The sequence below is a fragment of the Pholcus phalangioides genome, unplaced genomic scaffold (genome assembly GCF_987345545.1).
Source record: "Pholcus phalangioides strain wild (caught in Gottingen) unplaced genomic scaffold, Ppha-v1.0 ptg000024l_1, whole genome shotgun sequence".
Lineage (NCBI taxonomy): Eukaryota > Metazoa > Arthropoda > Arachnida > Araneae > Pholcidae > Pholcus > Pholcus phalangioides.
Window position 1 is genome coordinate 19,901,773 of NW_028301616.1, and position 17,111 is coordinate 19,918,883.

General features: G+C 31.6%; 1 protein-coding gene across 3 annotated transcripts in view; it reads left to right on the forward strand.

Annotated features, from left to right (window-relative positions):
* LOC149068937 (transcription initiation factor TFIID subunit 4-like) overlaps nt 1-17,111 on the forward strand; it is a 44,102-nt gene that overhangs the window by 2,502 nt on the left and 24,489 nt on the right. For 2 of the 3 annotated variants that reach the window (XM_089250564.1, XM_089250565.1), the window contains exons 2-5: nt 4,395-4,544; nt 6,204-6,308; nt 8,358-8,498; nt 16,982-17,026. In XM_089250564.1, the coding sequence (XP_089106690.1) occupies nt 4,395-4,544; nt 6,204-6,308; nt 8,358-8,498; nt 16,982-17,026 (441 nt within the window). The remainder of the gene's footprint in view (nt 1-4,394; nt 4,545-6,203; nt 6,309-8,357; nt 8,499-16,981; nt 17,027-17,111) is intronic. The other variant, XM_089250566.1, reaches the window with a different exon arrangement.

A 17,111-nucleotide genomic window follows, 5' to 3' on the forward strand; every position in this document is an offset into this window, starting at 1 on the left:
AATCCCTCTTCAACAATATTTTCTCAAGTCTTGTATGGAAATGCCTATTGTCTAATATTTAACTACTGCCTCTCGATATAACAATAATCCCCGCCACGATGAAATTTTTTGGTCCACAGAGTATCCTCATATCAATATTTTAGTGTAGAATTAATTAACGCTATAAAAAATGTATTTGGACCTGAGATTAATATCTTTACGGAAAGTATTATTCCTTCAATTTCATATTTTCACAGTATTATGACTTTTGTGTGTTTTTGTGACCCTTTTCTATGTTGGTAGACATGCTGAAATAAATTGTGAAAATTTTGCGTTGTCATCAATTTAGTAATAACACACAGAAAATTTTAGGCATCAATATCAATTTTTTTAATCACCATGGCGATCGGATGCTTGTCCAATTCATGAATATCTATAAAAGTGATAGTCACATTGATAATTATCTACTATAATATGGAAGCAACATTTTTTTTTGTCACTTTTTTAGTTGTCTTAAACTTAGATGTTGGATTGCTTTTGCAATTTTATTGCTAAAGAATGTAACATAATGCACATTAAAAAAAAAAAACTAAAGGAAAACAGTGAAAAAAAAGGCAAAACAAAGTTTGGAATGTTCAGATTCATATAGGTTGAAATAATAAAGCAAAGAGATGAAGTGAAATTAATTTTCTCAAACGCTGTTAACTCTATTACTGAAAGTGTTAAGAATTATACCCATTAGAGAGAGATGCTTTCTCTGCCTGTGATATATTGGGAAGATATTTTTCTGGATGTTATGTCAATACTTGCCTTTGGCAAGAAAAGTTCCTGGAGGAAACAACAAACTTTTCCTCCTGAAGGTTTGTGTAGGCATACATCCAGAAAGATCTCTCTCCCAATGTGTTTAATTTTAAAACATTTTTACGCCCACATTTTCTCTTGTACATGTCTCTGCTGAGAAATATTGAACAAATAAATCTGTTAAAAAAATAAAAATTCATAGCAAAATGATTTTCTTGTTTCAGTAAATAAAAGCGACAATAGTTCCCGTTTAATGCCCATTATAAACTTTGAATGTATATAAAACCTAGGTACTTTTCTATTTACACGCATTTTCCACAACGCATTGGTGCATTTTAGTTTTTTCTGCACCTTGGTTAACCCTTTATCCAAAATATTATGAAAAATGAAATATTCTAATTTTTTGGTAGGTCATTTCAGTTCTAATTAAGGCCTAAAAACAAAAAAAAAGTTTAAGTTATTTAGTACACGATTTAATTCACCTGGTACTTGAAATTGTCAGCACCAAGTACTTAAAATCAGGGTTGGGGTTTTGACATGACAGGCATCAAAAACTAGTTTAAACCATCAAAAACTGACGAAAACCGTCAAAAACCTAAATGAATGCCTTTTGATAATGTATACAACATGGTGAAAAACTTTTTTTTTTGCATATTACGATGTTTTATTTTTAAACAATTTATTACAATTATTAAAGCAATAATATAATTTGCAATTTTGAATTCTTCAACATAAGAGCCTAGAGCATATAAAATATAATTTTATGGTTTATTTATCTAAGCTACTCATTACCCGTGTTCAATTTGCTAAGTGGAATAGAGCAGCTTATTCAAAATATGTATGATAGGGCATCAGGGTTAGTTTTAATACCGAGTTAATTTCTGGGGTCAAAAACCTATTAAAATCTTACTGTCAAAGATGTCATATAGTTTTTGTTAACTTGATAGATATGTTAAATAACAAAACACTTACTTTTATTTAGATTAAAGGGTTTTATATTTAGAATGATAATTACTGAGGAAAAAATATCTATTTTGATATTTTAAATTTTCTGATCTGCCCAAAATTTTATTCCATATAAAAATTCTCACACAGCATCTGTTAATGCACTAATTAAACTAATTTATTTTCACCTAAAAATTTCTTAGATCAGGGTGTATAAATTCACAGAGCTTTAAAGAGTATTTTCAACCAAAGCGGAGCTGACAAGACTTGATACCCAAAGCATTTGTTTTGCACATTTTAATACAGCTTCAATTGGAAAACCATTGCATAATAAATGCTAGTAAATGTTCCATATAGTGCAAAAGTAAGAATAAGTTTGATATATACAAGCTAGCATTGTCAAATTAAATGACATTTTAATCCTACAATTTAGTATTTTGATCGCTAGATATATTTCAATGTTATGCATAATAAAAGTATCGCTTTAAGTATCAGTGGTTATCTAGATAATTTAATAAGAGAAATCAACATTATATACATGATGTAATCAATTTTTTTAAACAGTTATCTGTTGTAAAAAGAGTATAGCAGACAGTTTATATCAATGCAAACATATATAAGCAGTTGAAGAAATTTTGGAAGGTCAAGCATCATCTTGAATCAAAGAATGTCAAATCGTTCCACAATTTTCCCTTCAATGTTCATGTTATGCTTTATTCAAATTTTATAAGAAAAAAAAAATTTATTCTTTATATAACAGTCACTTTAAACATTACATGCAATTAACGTGTGCGTTTTCAATGGGAATTTTTGTATCGAAAAGCAATATTTGAGGTTTCTGACAGTTAAAAAGTTATCTGTACTTTAAAGTACTGCCAGTGGCAGGGCTGGACAAATCCCTAGTTGCCACGGCGATTAAAAACTAGGTGTTGGTACCTGAAATTTTTTTTTTGTTGAGTTATTAAATGACAGGCTGAGTGTGGTCCAAAATATTTGGAATTTATAGCAGCATATCTGCCAGCATGAAAGAGGGTCGCTATGCCCCCCCCCCTGAAAAAGTCAAAGGAATCATTATTTTGGACCTTTTTTTTCAAGTAAAAAATCTTTTAGTGTATAATAAATTAGTCTGCTGTCTTGATTTTTTTATTTTATTGTTTCTTCACATCAATGCTGTATAGCAACATTGTCATTTTTTTCATGGTTTTAATTTATTTGGTTAAATTTACCTAAATGAACAGTGAAACCTGTGAGAAGACTCCCTATATCGGTCAAGACCAAGAAAAATGGTATTGCCTTCAAATGATGACAAAAATAACTATTCAAAATCCCTTCAGTAAAAAAAATATCAAAAATAGACTATCTTGTTGCTATGAGGATATTGTGGTTCAAAACCATCATTAGTAGGAAAAGAATAGCAAACATATAAGCAGTGGGGAGAAATCACTGGTGAAAGGAGGGGATTACTCTCTAGCAATTCCGAATAAAGGTATTGTAGCTCACGAAATCAAAAAAATGTTTGCTATTCATAGATTTCATTTTAGCAATCACATAAGAAAATTAGACACCAATACAAATTTTTCTAGTCTCCATGGCGATCTGTTGCCTAGGATTTGTTAAGCCCTGTTGTAGCTAATGAACCTTCTTGTAACAATGGCCACTAGATATTACAGGTGGCAAACAGCTTGACGAATTGAAAGTGCCAGATCGCCATCTGATTAATAATGTGGATAAATTTATCAATTGAGGGTAGAGACTTTCTGGGTATTAATGCTAAGACATCGAAAAGAAAAGTTAGTATTCTCTTTTAAGAATGGAACCCTGTGGAGTATTAAAATTGTTTCAATCGGTTATATATATAAAGAAAACCACAGAGAAGAGGTCAATAGGTTTCATGTACATAGAAGCTGAGTGTAATGAAATGAATTTTAGTGTTTTTTCACCAGTATAACTAGCTGATTTTATTAATCGTCTTGCATTCGTTTTTCCAATACCAATCTTCTAGTCACTTAGGATTTGAAAAACCCTGACTAAGTGTAGGCCTGTAGCAGTAATTTACTACCGCTTGACTATATATATATATATCAAGGCTTGGCCAATCTAAAAACAAATTTTGGTGCTAAATTTTTAAAAGATCAAGTTCAAATTTCTTAGGAGCCAAGCATGGTTGTCTTTTTATTCCTAAGGAAACTGCTGAATATGGTTTTTTTTTCACATTTCCTTCTTAATGAGTCTCAATTTAATGGCCCCTTTCCATTTTGGTATACAGATTATTATGAAATCAGAAAATTTTGTATCATTCTTACTCAAATTCAGCAATCATGTAGAAAATTTTGGATGCCAATATCAATTTTCTCGTGGCCATTGCTACCTAGCGCCTGGGATTTGCCAAGCTCTGCTGTACATGCAACTGGTAAACATTCCATTGAGAAATTTAAAATAATGATAACACTCTTGTAATAATAATTATTAGTAATACTTTGCTTATAGACAGACAGCTGACTGTCCATAGAGACCATCTTCGGATGGTTTGCGCTCTTTTCCAAAAGGATGGACGGTCTCGAAGAGCTACTTTGCATACAGACAATGCAAAGTTCTTTTTTGTTCATTTACATATGTGCTCAAACAAAGTTGCGCACAGTGTATAAGTTTTTTTTTTTTTTGTCTTTCAGAATGCCATTGCTATTCCTCCTGGCCTTCGAGGCACTCTAATGTTCAAAACTGAAAATGGGCAATATCAGATAGTGAATATTGGGCCTGGGGTCCAATCAGCCGCTACACCTCCTCCTGGTACTACAGCATATCGATTACAGACTGTACATGTAAGTATTTTTTTTATATTATAACGAGAGACTAGAATGGTAGAGACAATTACCTCCAGACTAAGAGATTAGTAGTTATAAAGTTGACATTGTAGCCAAATTATTGAATAATGCAAAGGAAACCCAAGAGCTAGCAAGATTGCACATATTGGAAGCCCAGACAAGAGATATAAGACTTTACAATGAGAGTCATTGTGAAGTATGATTTGGGAAAGGGGTGATCTCGTCTAGATATTCACACCAGTTTGCAAAGTGGGATTGTCTGAAAAGCTTGTCAAGCGCTGCTTTGCGCCGTATGCATTTGAAGAAGGTATCAGAGGGTACTCATGAGGTTGAACCATGCTAGAAAAAGGGCTGAGAGGGAAAACTGAAGGACATCGCCCATGTGCTGTGTGTGAAACCAATAACTCGAAAGATCAGTAAGACCACCCATTCGCCGAAGAGCAAAGCACAACACTAGGAAATGCAAGCCAACTTGCTGATTCTGCCTGACATCGGCATTCTCCCTGGACCTATAACTAGGGGTCGCATCAAAGAGTTGCACTTTTCGCTCCACCAAACCACTGCATGTCTTAAGGGGAAAGATATGTAAGAAAAGCAAGAATAGTAAACACAATTTGCCAGACTAAGAGATTAGTGGTTATAAAGGCATATTTTATTCTTTTTTTAATTTCTTTGGAATGTTTTCTTTGGACTTGCTATGTTCTGGTTGTAGTGTTGTAGGTTTCTGGTAGCGTAAGTAAGTGGATGTTGATATTTTTTGCTCTGTAACAAATTATCAGGAAATAAATTATGTGAAAATATTATCATTTTTATGTACAATTGTTTCAGCTGCTGGATTTAATGAAACAAAACTGTGTTATTATCAAATTTGATGTGAATATAATTTATTAAATTATTACTCGAATAAAAAATATTATTCTATTTAAAGAATAAATTGTCTTAAAATCAATCATTCAAGCTGAACCGATTACATATTCTAGCTTCACTGTTATAAATTATGAAGTACATTAAGATGTCGAAAAGGTTTTGTTAATGTAACACATGTGATGTATATCTTATTGCCCGCCAACCCCAGTGAACCCATAGGATCCTTTGTTACACCCAATAGCTTCTACTGCCCCCTTCAACCATTCCATCGCCCCCAGTGGGTGATGTCCACTCATAGTTAGAAAAATTTGATAGATGGCAGCACTACACATAAGCATTGCACAGAAACAAACTTCACGTAGGTTCACAACACATATACACACATTCCAACATGTATGAATGTTAGAATTTCCACAAAGAAATGTGGTCTAGGTACATGTGTAATTTAGCAGTAGTAGTGGGTGATATTGCTCATTTTGCAGAAACTGCTCTAAGAACTAAAATACTTTTAATTCTGTTCTTATCCAAGCTTTCTTACCCACTGAAATCCTTCCAAGAACCATTGGTCAGTTAAAACCCAAGATTTAGTCTATGGTACATTGATGAACATTATTGTCATCTCTCTTAGAGTACAAATTCTTTCGAAGCTCTTCATTGACACTTAAATAAAGTTTTTCATATCAGAGTAAACATTCCAGAGTTGAAATGCATTGACAAAAATTATCTTACTGTGATGTGAATTTTATCATGTTTAAAAATTGCAATAATTAAGTTGTACAAATTTTTTAGCCTAATGCTCCCGGTGGCATGAGAGCACTAGTACCTCAACAGGTTGCTGTAACAGTAGCGAATTCAGTGGCCACTACTACAACTGCAGGAAAATCATCGCAATCCGTGAGTTAATCTTTAATATGCTTGTTATATATATAAAAATTCCATGGCAGTTTTTATTTATAGAGAATTCTTGATTTTCTCAAATTTTCTCTTACTTTATCTTCACATTTGACGTGATTGAATAAATGAAATTTTCCAGTGTATTTAAATATGCTGCTTTAAAATGAAGATGATTGTTTATACAGTCGAATCCCGCTTTAACAAACACTGTTATAGCAAAAAAATCTTGTTTTAATGAACACTTTTCTAATTCCCCAGATAAGTTTACATGGGAAGTAATTCTCCAGTCTCTTGGAGTTCGTTATAGCGGGATTCGACTGTAATTCATAATATTTTATATCAGTTACTCTTTCTCCATTCTCTTGAAATAATTGTTCTAATTTTATTAATTTATCATGAAGTATTGATGTTTTTCTTGACAAATCATACTTATTATCTTAATACAATTGAAGTAAAAACTTACATAGTAAATACATCAAACTAATAAAAAGAGGCTTCTTTACTATTACAGTTTCATTAATTGGCAGCCAATTTTTCCCGGGCTTATGCCACTCCATACCATATAAATGTTTGCATGTGCTACTAATTTTTCGCTAGCTCTTATTTGGGGTTTCCAGATATTCTGCATTTTGAATGAATCTCAGTTGTCTCAAAAAAATGTAATTAAATTTGACAAATATGAACCTCTTTCCCAAACCTTTTTCCCAACCTTTTTTTGAAAATTGCGTTCATTGAAAGAAATCATGATTTGTTTTATAGACTTAATTAAGCATAGTCTATTTCCCTGTCCCCTTTCTTGGTGATATAATGGTATATGAAAAATTTTCTATATTCCAAAATATTTTTTAACAAGGAAATTTTTTTGGCAAACTTTTGCATGCTGCTCAACACCACATGCGCTCTATTTCTGTGTGACTGAAGACTTAGCAATAACTTGGCTTTTGAAAAACAAACCTTCCCCACTATCAAAATGGGTGGGGTGTTTAATTGGGTGAACCAGTTCCCAATTTTACTTATCCTTTTTTTTTTCCTGTCAAAAGTGCTTAATTGTTTGTATTCTGAGTTCTTATTGAGTTTTTTTTTTTCATTTATTCAAAACTATTATTATGAACTATATCTTTTATTATCTATTTCGAAATGAAAAACAAATTTTCATAGTGATGAATATGCATCACTAACATGTGTGTATACATGTAAGTGCTAATTAGCACCATTAACATGGTGTGTTAGTGATACCAGAACATCGATATACATATTTAAAGCTAATAAATAAATAAACAAACAAATATGTGTATTCAGTTTCTTCCCCTCCCATTATATTTATTTTGAATACTTACAAATACAGATTGAATGAAAAGACGCTAATATTTTCATAGAGATGTTTAAGTTCTCTATATTAATGTTTGGAGAAAATTCTCTACAAGCTATAATAATAACTTGAGTTTTTCCACAAAAAACCTTGGCATTTGCCTACCCTGATGATTATAGATGGTGTTAGGTCTTGCTTTGCGTATTTTTGAGTAACAGCTGTAATTTTTTCATTGCTTGATCAGTGCTTGAAACCTATACTTTTCTGTGATGGTGACTTTTTAAAAATATCTTTAAACATGTTTAGATGTTATATATTGTCTTATAGGAAATGTGAACATATTGAAAGTAAAAACACACACAAAGTTAAAATGTTATAAGGGAGTTTATGTACACTATCTGTGTTGTTACAAAATGTTCAAGTAATTTTCATTATAAGTACTTATGTAAGGCATTTATTAATAATAGAGATACAAGCCCAGTTTATCCATTATAATCCAAGTACGAACCACATTGTGTATCCAACTATAAAATATTATTTTATTTAATTGGGCTTAGTAAAAATGTTTGTCATCTTTGATTATTATAGTATCACTGAATAATATGGTTTCAAGCTCGATATGGAAAAATATTCCAATTATAATTTTTTTGACATCATAGGCATTTTTCTTGTGTTTATTTTGAGTTTATGCTTTTAAAATTCAGCTGAGTTCACAGAGATTGTTTATCTGTTTATTGCAGAACATTCGGATTGCTTCCCAATCAGTTACTAGTACAGTTCTGAAGCAGGCAGTACCTTTAGCAACCATGCCTTCTTCAGGAGTTTCCCTTAGAACTGGTTCACCCCAACTGCAAGCCCCTCCTCAAGCATCAACAGCAAAAGTAAAGATCATCTTGATATCAATATGAAATTTTCATCTATGTGACAGCTACATATTTTTTTTTCTTTTCTGATTGTCAAAAGTTTTCCAAAGTTGAAAAAAATGTAATGCATTAATATCCTGGATTTGATTTATAATCTCACTGCAAAGAGCTGACCAAATCAACAGGCTATTCCTTAGAAAAATAAAATTAATCACAATACCCAAGTCTTGGTAGCAAATGTTCATTCCTGAGACAATTATTAAAAACCATATAGTGTATAATTAACCTTAGCCAATTTTCCCAAATTGGGAACGTTGGCGTTATTAATCAAACAAATGTTTTTTTGTTCATGAAAGCACTTGATTTTTTTCTTCACTTAAAAATAGATCGCCTATTTGTAAGTGAGAATAAAAGTAATTTTTTTTTTAATTTTAATGTTTTTATGGACATGAGTAAGTCTAGTAAACGTATTGGGCATTTTTTTTCATGAATTTTTTGATTGATATGTCTAAGCTGAAGGACCAGAAGGGGAAATAAAAGGAAAAAATTATAAAAATTAATGTAAATCTGAATTTGGCCGGTAAAATGTTAAAGCACAAATTGTAAAAATTTCAAAAAAAAGTGTTGGAAGCTTTAAATTTATTTTATCATATTAGTTGTATCACATAAACCATGAAATATGTTATTTTTATCTCTTAGATGACTGTAACACGATTTTTTTCCCTTGGTTAGCACACCGCATTTCCAATAGTGTCGTAAGCCATTGGGAGATGGCTTACAATTAAAAAAGACTGAATGCAGTAATTTTATGCTTCAAACTTTGTCTATGTAGTGAGGAGATCAATATTCATGAATTGGTCATTCATCATTGACTTATTGGAATATTGAAGATGTCACAAAAATAAAATTTTCGCACTGATAATACAGCGCAACACATAATTTAGTGCTAGGGTGTTATTTTAACTGATTTTATGTGAATTCATGTGCTGAAAACAAGTATAACATTAATTTTTGCTCACCAGCTCTTTATAAAATGTGACAGTATTGTTATTTATATCAACGCATCAAATTAGGTTTGCAGTATAGGCGTTAAATTAAAGAACCTTTTCCTTAATAAATTGTGTAAAATATTTTTATTTATTAAAAAAAGCACAGCAACACTGTCGGTAACAATGTTTACACTGTCTCTTAGCAGATTTCAACAGTAATCTGCCATCATATGAATATCCCATCTGCCCTGGTATCAGCTCTCCATTGTCTTTATATCCTGGTGAAATCGTTCACCTTGTTCACTAGTATCGCCAAGATTTTCAGGGAACTCGCTTTTCACTTTGAATCCACAAAATAAGGATTGTTTAGGAGCTATTTGATTTGAGGACTATAGAAATCTAAACTTTGAATTTTTCTATACTTATTCTAGGTTTTTCTCCTATCTATGAAAAGCAAGGGCTATCCTGATCAGACATTTCACGCAAATGATTTCATTAATCCTAACATTATATGTAGTGGAGGCAAGATGGTTCTGCCTCATCAGACAAAGGGTTCATGAATGACATTTCTATCTTCAACAGCTGTGTTCTCTCTCATAAACCACTCTTTTCTTATCCAGTTGTATGATTTGGCTCTACTATCACATAGGCAGAAGACGATAGGATATTTCGTGTAGCCTCCTTGCTGACCAAGGAGAAAAAGTTAACTATTTTTAAATCCACATAAATTACCCATTAATTTTCTCCATGACCGAAGAGAGCTTTGATATCATATTCTTTCATTTTGGTGTAGTGAGCAATGGATATTGCAGAGGGATATGTTCACTTGCTGCAGTTTAGGTTTATGCCAGTAATATTCACAATATGAAAATAAGTCATCACAAAAAGTGGTTTATTGGTTCTCTCCAAACTATTGGAACACCAAATTTTCAACTTCTCTTCCCATTAGTCTACTGTCTTAAGCATTCTATACATTTTATGCACAATGTGTGGAGTCTGAACTTTATTTTGGTCACCCAGCCTAACGCTAAGGTACTCAAGGTAAGCTCTTTTAACAAAATCAGGAATGGCTTTTTTATAGGGTGTAGTAGCCATATATGGTCCTGCTTCGACTGGACATCATTCTTTTTTTTCATCAACTTTCAAAACAAAGAACCACTTTTGACAACTGATTCTATAGTAAATTGCTCATGGCGATAGACCAGATTTGGGATCAATTTGAAAGAAAAAAATGTTTATAAGTTGTGTTTGATGTAAACACTTATAAATCTTTAAAACTTTACATCTAACACAACTTGATTGTGTTAGATGTAAACACCAGGTTATGTCAACAAATAATGCCTTCATACAATCAGCTGATAGTGGTATAAAGAAGAAAGAAGTAAACAGCAGGAACACGCACACACCAATCCACATGAAAAACTCAACCAAACCACTATTGAATGAGTTGTACAGTCAAATATTTCATAATTTGGTTATGCTGACTGTCAAGAAGTAGAGCTGATAGAGAAACTTTTCAAACTTGAAACCAGCACACCAAATGTAGTCAAAATTAGTAAAATTCCAGACACTAAACAAAAACATTTTTTTGAAGAGCTGTGTAGTAATTTTTAAAACTGTAAATAACTTTTAGAATATGTCTCATATTTGGGCGTTTCACAGAAAATAAAATTCAAATCGAAATTTAAAAAATTGAGACTATTTTATCTTTATTCCCATATACACTTTTGCTTCACGCTTAGTTTCCAAAAGTAATCTCCCTTATATAGATGTTCCAAGTTGTGAATTCCTTCATGAAGGGGCTGTTTTTGGTAAGCACCGATGCTTTCTTTGAATTCTTCAAAGAATGTGGATTACTTTGATTACAGTAAAGAATGCTCAATACCATCTGATTCTCAGATTCAGCTATGAGCTGTTCATCATTGAAACTTTGATTTTTAAGTTTTTACTACTTACATTTTTACTACTACTACTAAAACACACATGCACCTGGTCCACATTCCTCTGCTGAACTTCTAAAGAATTAGTACATGTTGGAATGTATGCGTTGTGAACCTAGCATGAGCTTGTTTCTATGGTAATGCTGTGCTGCCGTCTATTTTTTTTTTTGAACCACGAGTGAAGTGTAATTATTGAAGACTTGTTACCATTGTAGACCTGTTGCTCTCTGTGACGAAACTTTTTAACGCGGAAGATCAATTTTTTAAGTACTGGCACTCAATATTGTCAATCGTATCAGCATAGACATTGTACCGAGTGGTGTTGTGGTATACGATGCTCATCTACCGCTATGAAGGCTGCCAACAGGTCCACAGGTTTGATCCTGGGGAAGGACATAAATCTCTACTGAATCTGGAGAGACCATCTATAGACGGCGCCTTTATTTCCAACCTATATTCCACCTTGATTTTTTCAATGGTATTAAATTGCTGTATGGTGATGTAACCAGAGTTAGTGTGAGGTAGAGAGTAGTTGTCTTATCAGGAATGTGTATCATGAAAAAAAAAAAGCCATAATTCTCTCTAAGAAGAGAGAAAGATGGAATCCACTGTATAATTTGAGGGACTAAATCAGACCTGCCAGTTTTTTTTTCCGGAATTTATTTATTTTTTTTTAATTTTTTCTATCGACTATATGCAAGTAGAGAATCCAGTAACTCTAGAGTGGGTCACGTGTCCAACTCCCAATTTTTAGACTCCAGATGCTTTTTTGATAGTATAACCAGCAAAAATGGCATTATATAAGATTTTAAAAATTTTATTTACAACAAGCTATAATACCCCGCGATGACCAGGTTTTCTTCACTTACTGGGAGTATTGAAAAAGTGTAAAACCATTATGAAGGAATAAACTATTATACATAATACTAGCAGCATTAAAGAAGTGACAAACCATTGTAAAGGCATATGCATATTTGAAACTCATTGTTAGGGATATTTGGTTACCTCTGTAGCAAAAGTAAACATTCCGAAAGTGATTGTTGAGGCCTAGTAACCATTGTTGCCCAACAGTTTTTTGTCTATTTCAGGCATTTGTCCAGCTCTGACAAACTTTTAAAGTAGCCTATTGTTCAAGTCAGGTCCTGTTTGGTATACATGAAAAATTTGTGGTGATAGATCTAAAATTGTAGATTTGTATAGAGAACACACACGAAAATCAATTTTATATATGTATATAGATTTCCATTGGTTATTTTCTGAAAATATAGTCAAGCACATTTTATAGACTGTGCTTGCTAATAAAAAGTCTAAGACCCTTAAAAAAATCACATGGTACATTTAGGAATGGGGGTCAAACATGAATGAAATTGTCATTGTCCCACACAGTAATGGTGAATGCAAAGAGTAATCAGCATAGTGCAAAGGAGTAAAATATTTCTATTGCTGTTATAGAAAATATTTTGATTTTAAAAACTAACACTCACACATTGAATGTTTTAAACAAACCTTTAGCAAAATAATATTTAAAAAAAAAACAGGTCAGTCTATAACCTTAAATATATTGGTTGCTGAAGAAAATGTGTTCTAATTTTCTTTTAGTCTTTTTTTTTTCCAAATTGTAAGGAAAAATGTGTAGTAAGTATTGAAAAATTAATTTAAAGATCATTGCAAAAATTTTTCCCTGTAAAAAAAGGTCAATATTTCCATATTTGCTAAGCTTCACACTTTTTTAATGCTTCCTGACTCTTTTGCTCGCTTTTGTAGGTTGACAGGTTTAAGCTTAAATTTTTTTTGTAAATGATGACATTTTTTAAGGCCCTGTCAATATATATTTTATTTCCTACTGAAAAGCAAGGCTCCCACTTGCCCTACTTTTCCTATTTTTTGGTAAAATTTCCTACTTTTGTCTTACTTTCTAGTTCTTGTCCTACTTTACCTATTAAATCCTATCAACAAAATTTGTGTTATTCATTTTAATTGAGGAGGGAATCATTGACATATAGGCCAAATAATACAAATGCAATTGCAATTAATTGATTCGGTTGTAGATTGGAATTAAGGATTCTGCCAAAGCAGGAATTGTATTCTTTTTAAGGTTATTTGGGGGTGGAGTATGTGAAACATTTGGTTTAATTTTTGTTTGCTTAGTTTGATGGTTAAAAACTTAATATTAAAACTATAAGCATTAAAAACTTCTGTCTGGATGGGAAAAATAATTTTGTATTTACTAATTCATAGTCTTGGACAATAACATCTACTATTCAAAATTATGGTGCGCATTTTGTGTATAGGTAAATTACCAGTTTGTATAGCAAAGCAGTTGGATACATAAGCCTATTCTAGGTTTTGTGATTCTTGTGCTACCCAATAGCATTCAGTTGTCATCCGTATTTTTAGGGCATGCAGAGGCATAAGCAGTATTTAAAATGCTCAACAAAGAACTAGAAATTAAAGTATGTTTCATTTGTCAAAAACAATGACACTGGCATTGAACAGTAAAATGTGAACAAATCCCTTTAAAGTACCTCACAGAACCATTCAATTTACCTTGACTTATTTTCATTGGACCTTGTAATTTACACATTTTGCACTATGCTTTTGAAAGTGGTCTCGAAAAAGTGTCATTCCTAAAATACGTGCATGTCTTTATAATTTGCTGTGCATTGTCAGAGAGTTGACAGACTGGACTGTGGAAAACTCCAAAAAAGAATGTAATTTATATTGTGAGGATAGACAGGAAAGAATGATCTTTGGTTGCTAGCATAGGCGTGTGCAGAATTTTCTCATGTGGGGGGGGGGGGGGTTTGGAGTTTTAACCCCCTCAAGTTGGTGAAAAATGGTTTTTGTAGCCAACTCATTTTGCTTTGGCTCAAATCAATCTTATAGGATACTGAAATAGTTCTATGAATTTATTTTTTTTTTAATTTTTTAAAAATATAAAATTTTGAGGGATTTTTTTAAATTATGCCACATATTTATGATTATGTTGTGTGGGGGATGCTTTCCCCGTCCTACTTTTTATAATTTTTTTAGTAGGAGCCCTGGAAAAACTTTTTTTTTTTTTTTTCATGAATGCAAGTAATTTTTTCATTGTAGTTAATGTCATCACCTTTTTTACCTTTTTTTTTCTAACTCACAAAATAATTGTCCCAAGCAGCCTTTTTACCAATTCAACTATCATTAGCTATGGAGCAGATCAGTGTTTTCTGGATTTCGTGATCTTTTTTGTTAACTATTCTCTCCATTAATCAGGTTTGTTTCATGTCAAAACTAGTTTCTGACATGACAAGTGTCAAAAACTGGTTTAAACCATCAAAACTGTGAAAAACCTAAATAAATGTTTTTGGATATTTTGAACACAATAGGTTGATAACATGATAAACTTACTTTTTTTATATTGCTTTTTATTTTTAAACACTAATTTATTACAATAATTAAAACTAAATATTAATTATAATTTGCAATTTTAATTTTTTGACAGATAGTGTAGAAGGGATATATAATTTTATGGTCCATTTTATCCAAACTGCTAATGTTATCTGAATTACTGATTACCTATGTTCAATTGCCTAAGCGAAATAGAGCTGTTTATTCAAAATGTGTGTGTGATAGGAGATCACAGGATTAGGTGTTTTTGACCTCAAAAACTTATTCAGTATTAAAAAAGCCAAAAACATGTTGTCAATATTGTCATTCTTACTTTTACACTTGGAATAAGTTATGGCAGCTTTTCTTAAGCATCATATGTAATCAGCACTGCTATATTAAAGGGCATTTTAGTTGAATTCCATATTTTTATTGCTAGCTTTATTCTAATGTTATGCACAATAAGGGTATGGTTTTAAGTATCTGGTTATCTAGAAAATTTAATACAGAAATCTATATTGCATATATGGGTGCAAAAAACTTTGTAAATATCTATCTGTTATGAAAAGAGTACAGCAGATGGTTTATATCAATACACGCATACTGTATACGTAGTTGAAGAAATTATGGAAGGTCAAGACTATATCATGTTGAATTAAAGAATATCAAATATAGTTCTATAGTTTTTCTTCAGCTTATACGTTATGCACTATTGAAATTGAATATGTTACATGAAAAAATACTCATATATTGTCTAAAATAATTCTGTGGGGGGGGGAGCAGCAAATTATTATACAATCATATTAAGTATTTATTCTTTGTATAATATAGTGACTTTTGAAAACATTACATGTAATCAATGTGTGTATTTTCAACGGGGAATTTTTATATTGAAAAGCAATATTTGAGGTTTTTGACGTAACAGTTTGAACCACGGTTTAAACCGTCAAAAACCTGCAACCCTGCCATTAATATTTGATTTTGCGTTTGTTTCACAGTGTTCTTAGTGTTTCATTGCTCCTCAGTTTTATTTATAAGTTTTCTTTGTCCAATCGACTAAAGTTTTTCCCATTTTAAAATATTGTATTTTGAAAAATTTTTGCATACCGAAAAATTGTATTCTCTCTTAGTCCAATATTGCACACTTGATCGGGGGGGGGGGGGAAGAAATACTTTGCTGTTCTATTCTTAGAGTCCAGATATTTAAGAATTGCTTGTAATCTCTCTCTCTCTGTAACTCTTATATTTCCTGGTATATCAGCTACTGCAGTAATAAAAAAAAAAAAATCATCTCAAAATTAAACAGTTTAATGTCCAAGAGTACTATAATTTGTTGTTTTGGATAAAAGACATAACCTTCACTGTCCTAATAAAATGAAAATCTTTAAAAAATGTTTTTATTTTTAAAGCATTATTGTGTGTGTATAACATGCAACTTTTGAGAAGGATGACACTGTATCGATTTGATGTTTTAGGAAATATTTAGTTATTTGATGGTCAGGGAAATAGCCATCCAATAGTCAGGGAAAGTCAGTGAAATCTTTCAGTCAAAAGTTTTAGAAACCCTACAGTTTGTAACACATTACAAACAAAACGTATAAGATAAAGTACAAAAGCCGAAGAAAAACTATTTTAAACAATTATTTCATCAAAGGAGGAAAAAATGTATAGCACATTTAATGAAATGTCCCAGTCTCCATTATCTGAATTCAGTCTCCATTATTTTTATCTTTTTACTGAATATTTCTTTTACTTTTGCTTTTTAATTCTTATAAGTTAGTCTTTATATGCATGAACTGCTGTGAATCATTATTTTTTCTTATTGGTATGAGAATTACATCGACTTATTGTGGAATCTTGAATCAATCACTGAAGAAATTTCTTTCAGCCTAAGCAGGTTTTAACAGCATACTTTATACATTTTTTTTAAATGAAGATATTTGCTATGACATAGAAATGTGATGAAATGAAAATTATGTGCAAATTAAATATCAGATAATATATTTTGTCATTGTAAATTGTGCTAAAGCTCTTTGCGCGCTGAGACTAATATTAAAAAAAAAACACAAAAAGCATTAATTCATATTCACCTGTGTGATGCTTTAATCAATTGAAACTATGATTTGCATCAGTGATTTTGATCTGTTAATGCCTATTCATTACTCTTGTAAAAGATTTTTACCATGAAATTTTGTTTCCTTAAAAGGATTTCCATTATCATGAATACAAAAACGACTACTATTCACGTCTGGTAAGTTCTAAAAATGATCAGTTTTGAAAAAAAAAATTATAACAGCACATTGGAAATATGCACACAAAAGAAAATTAAAAGCTTT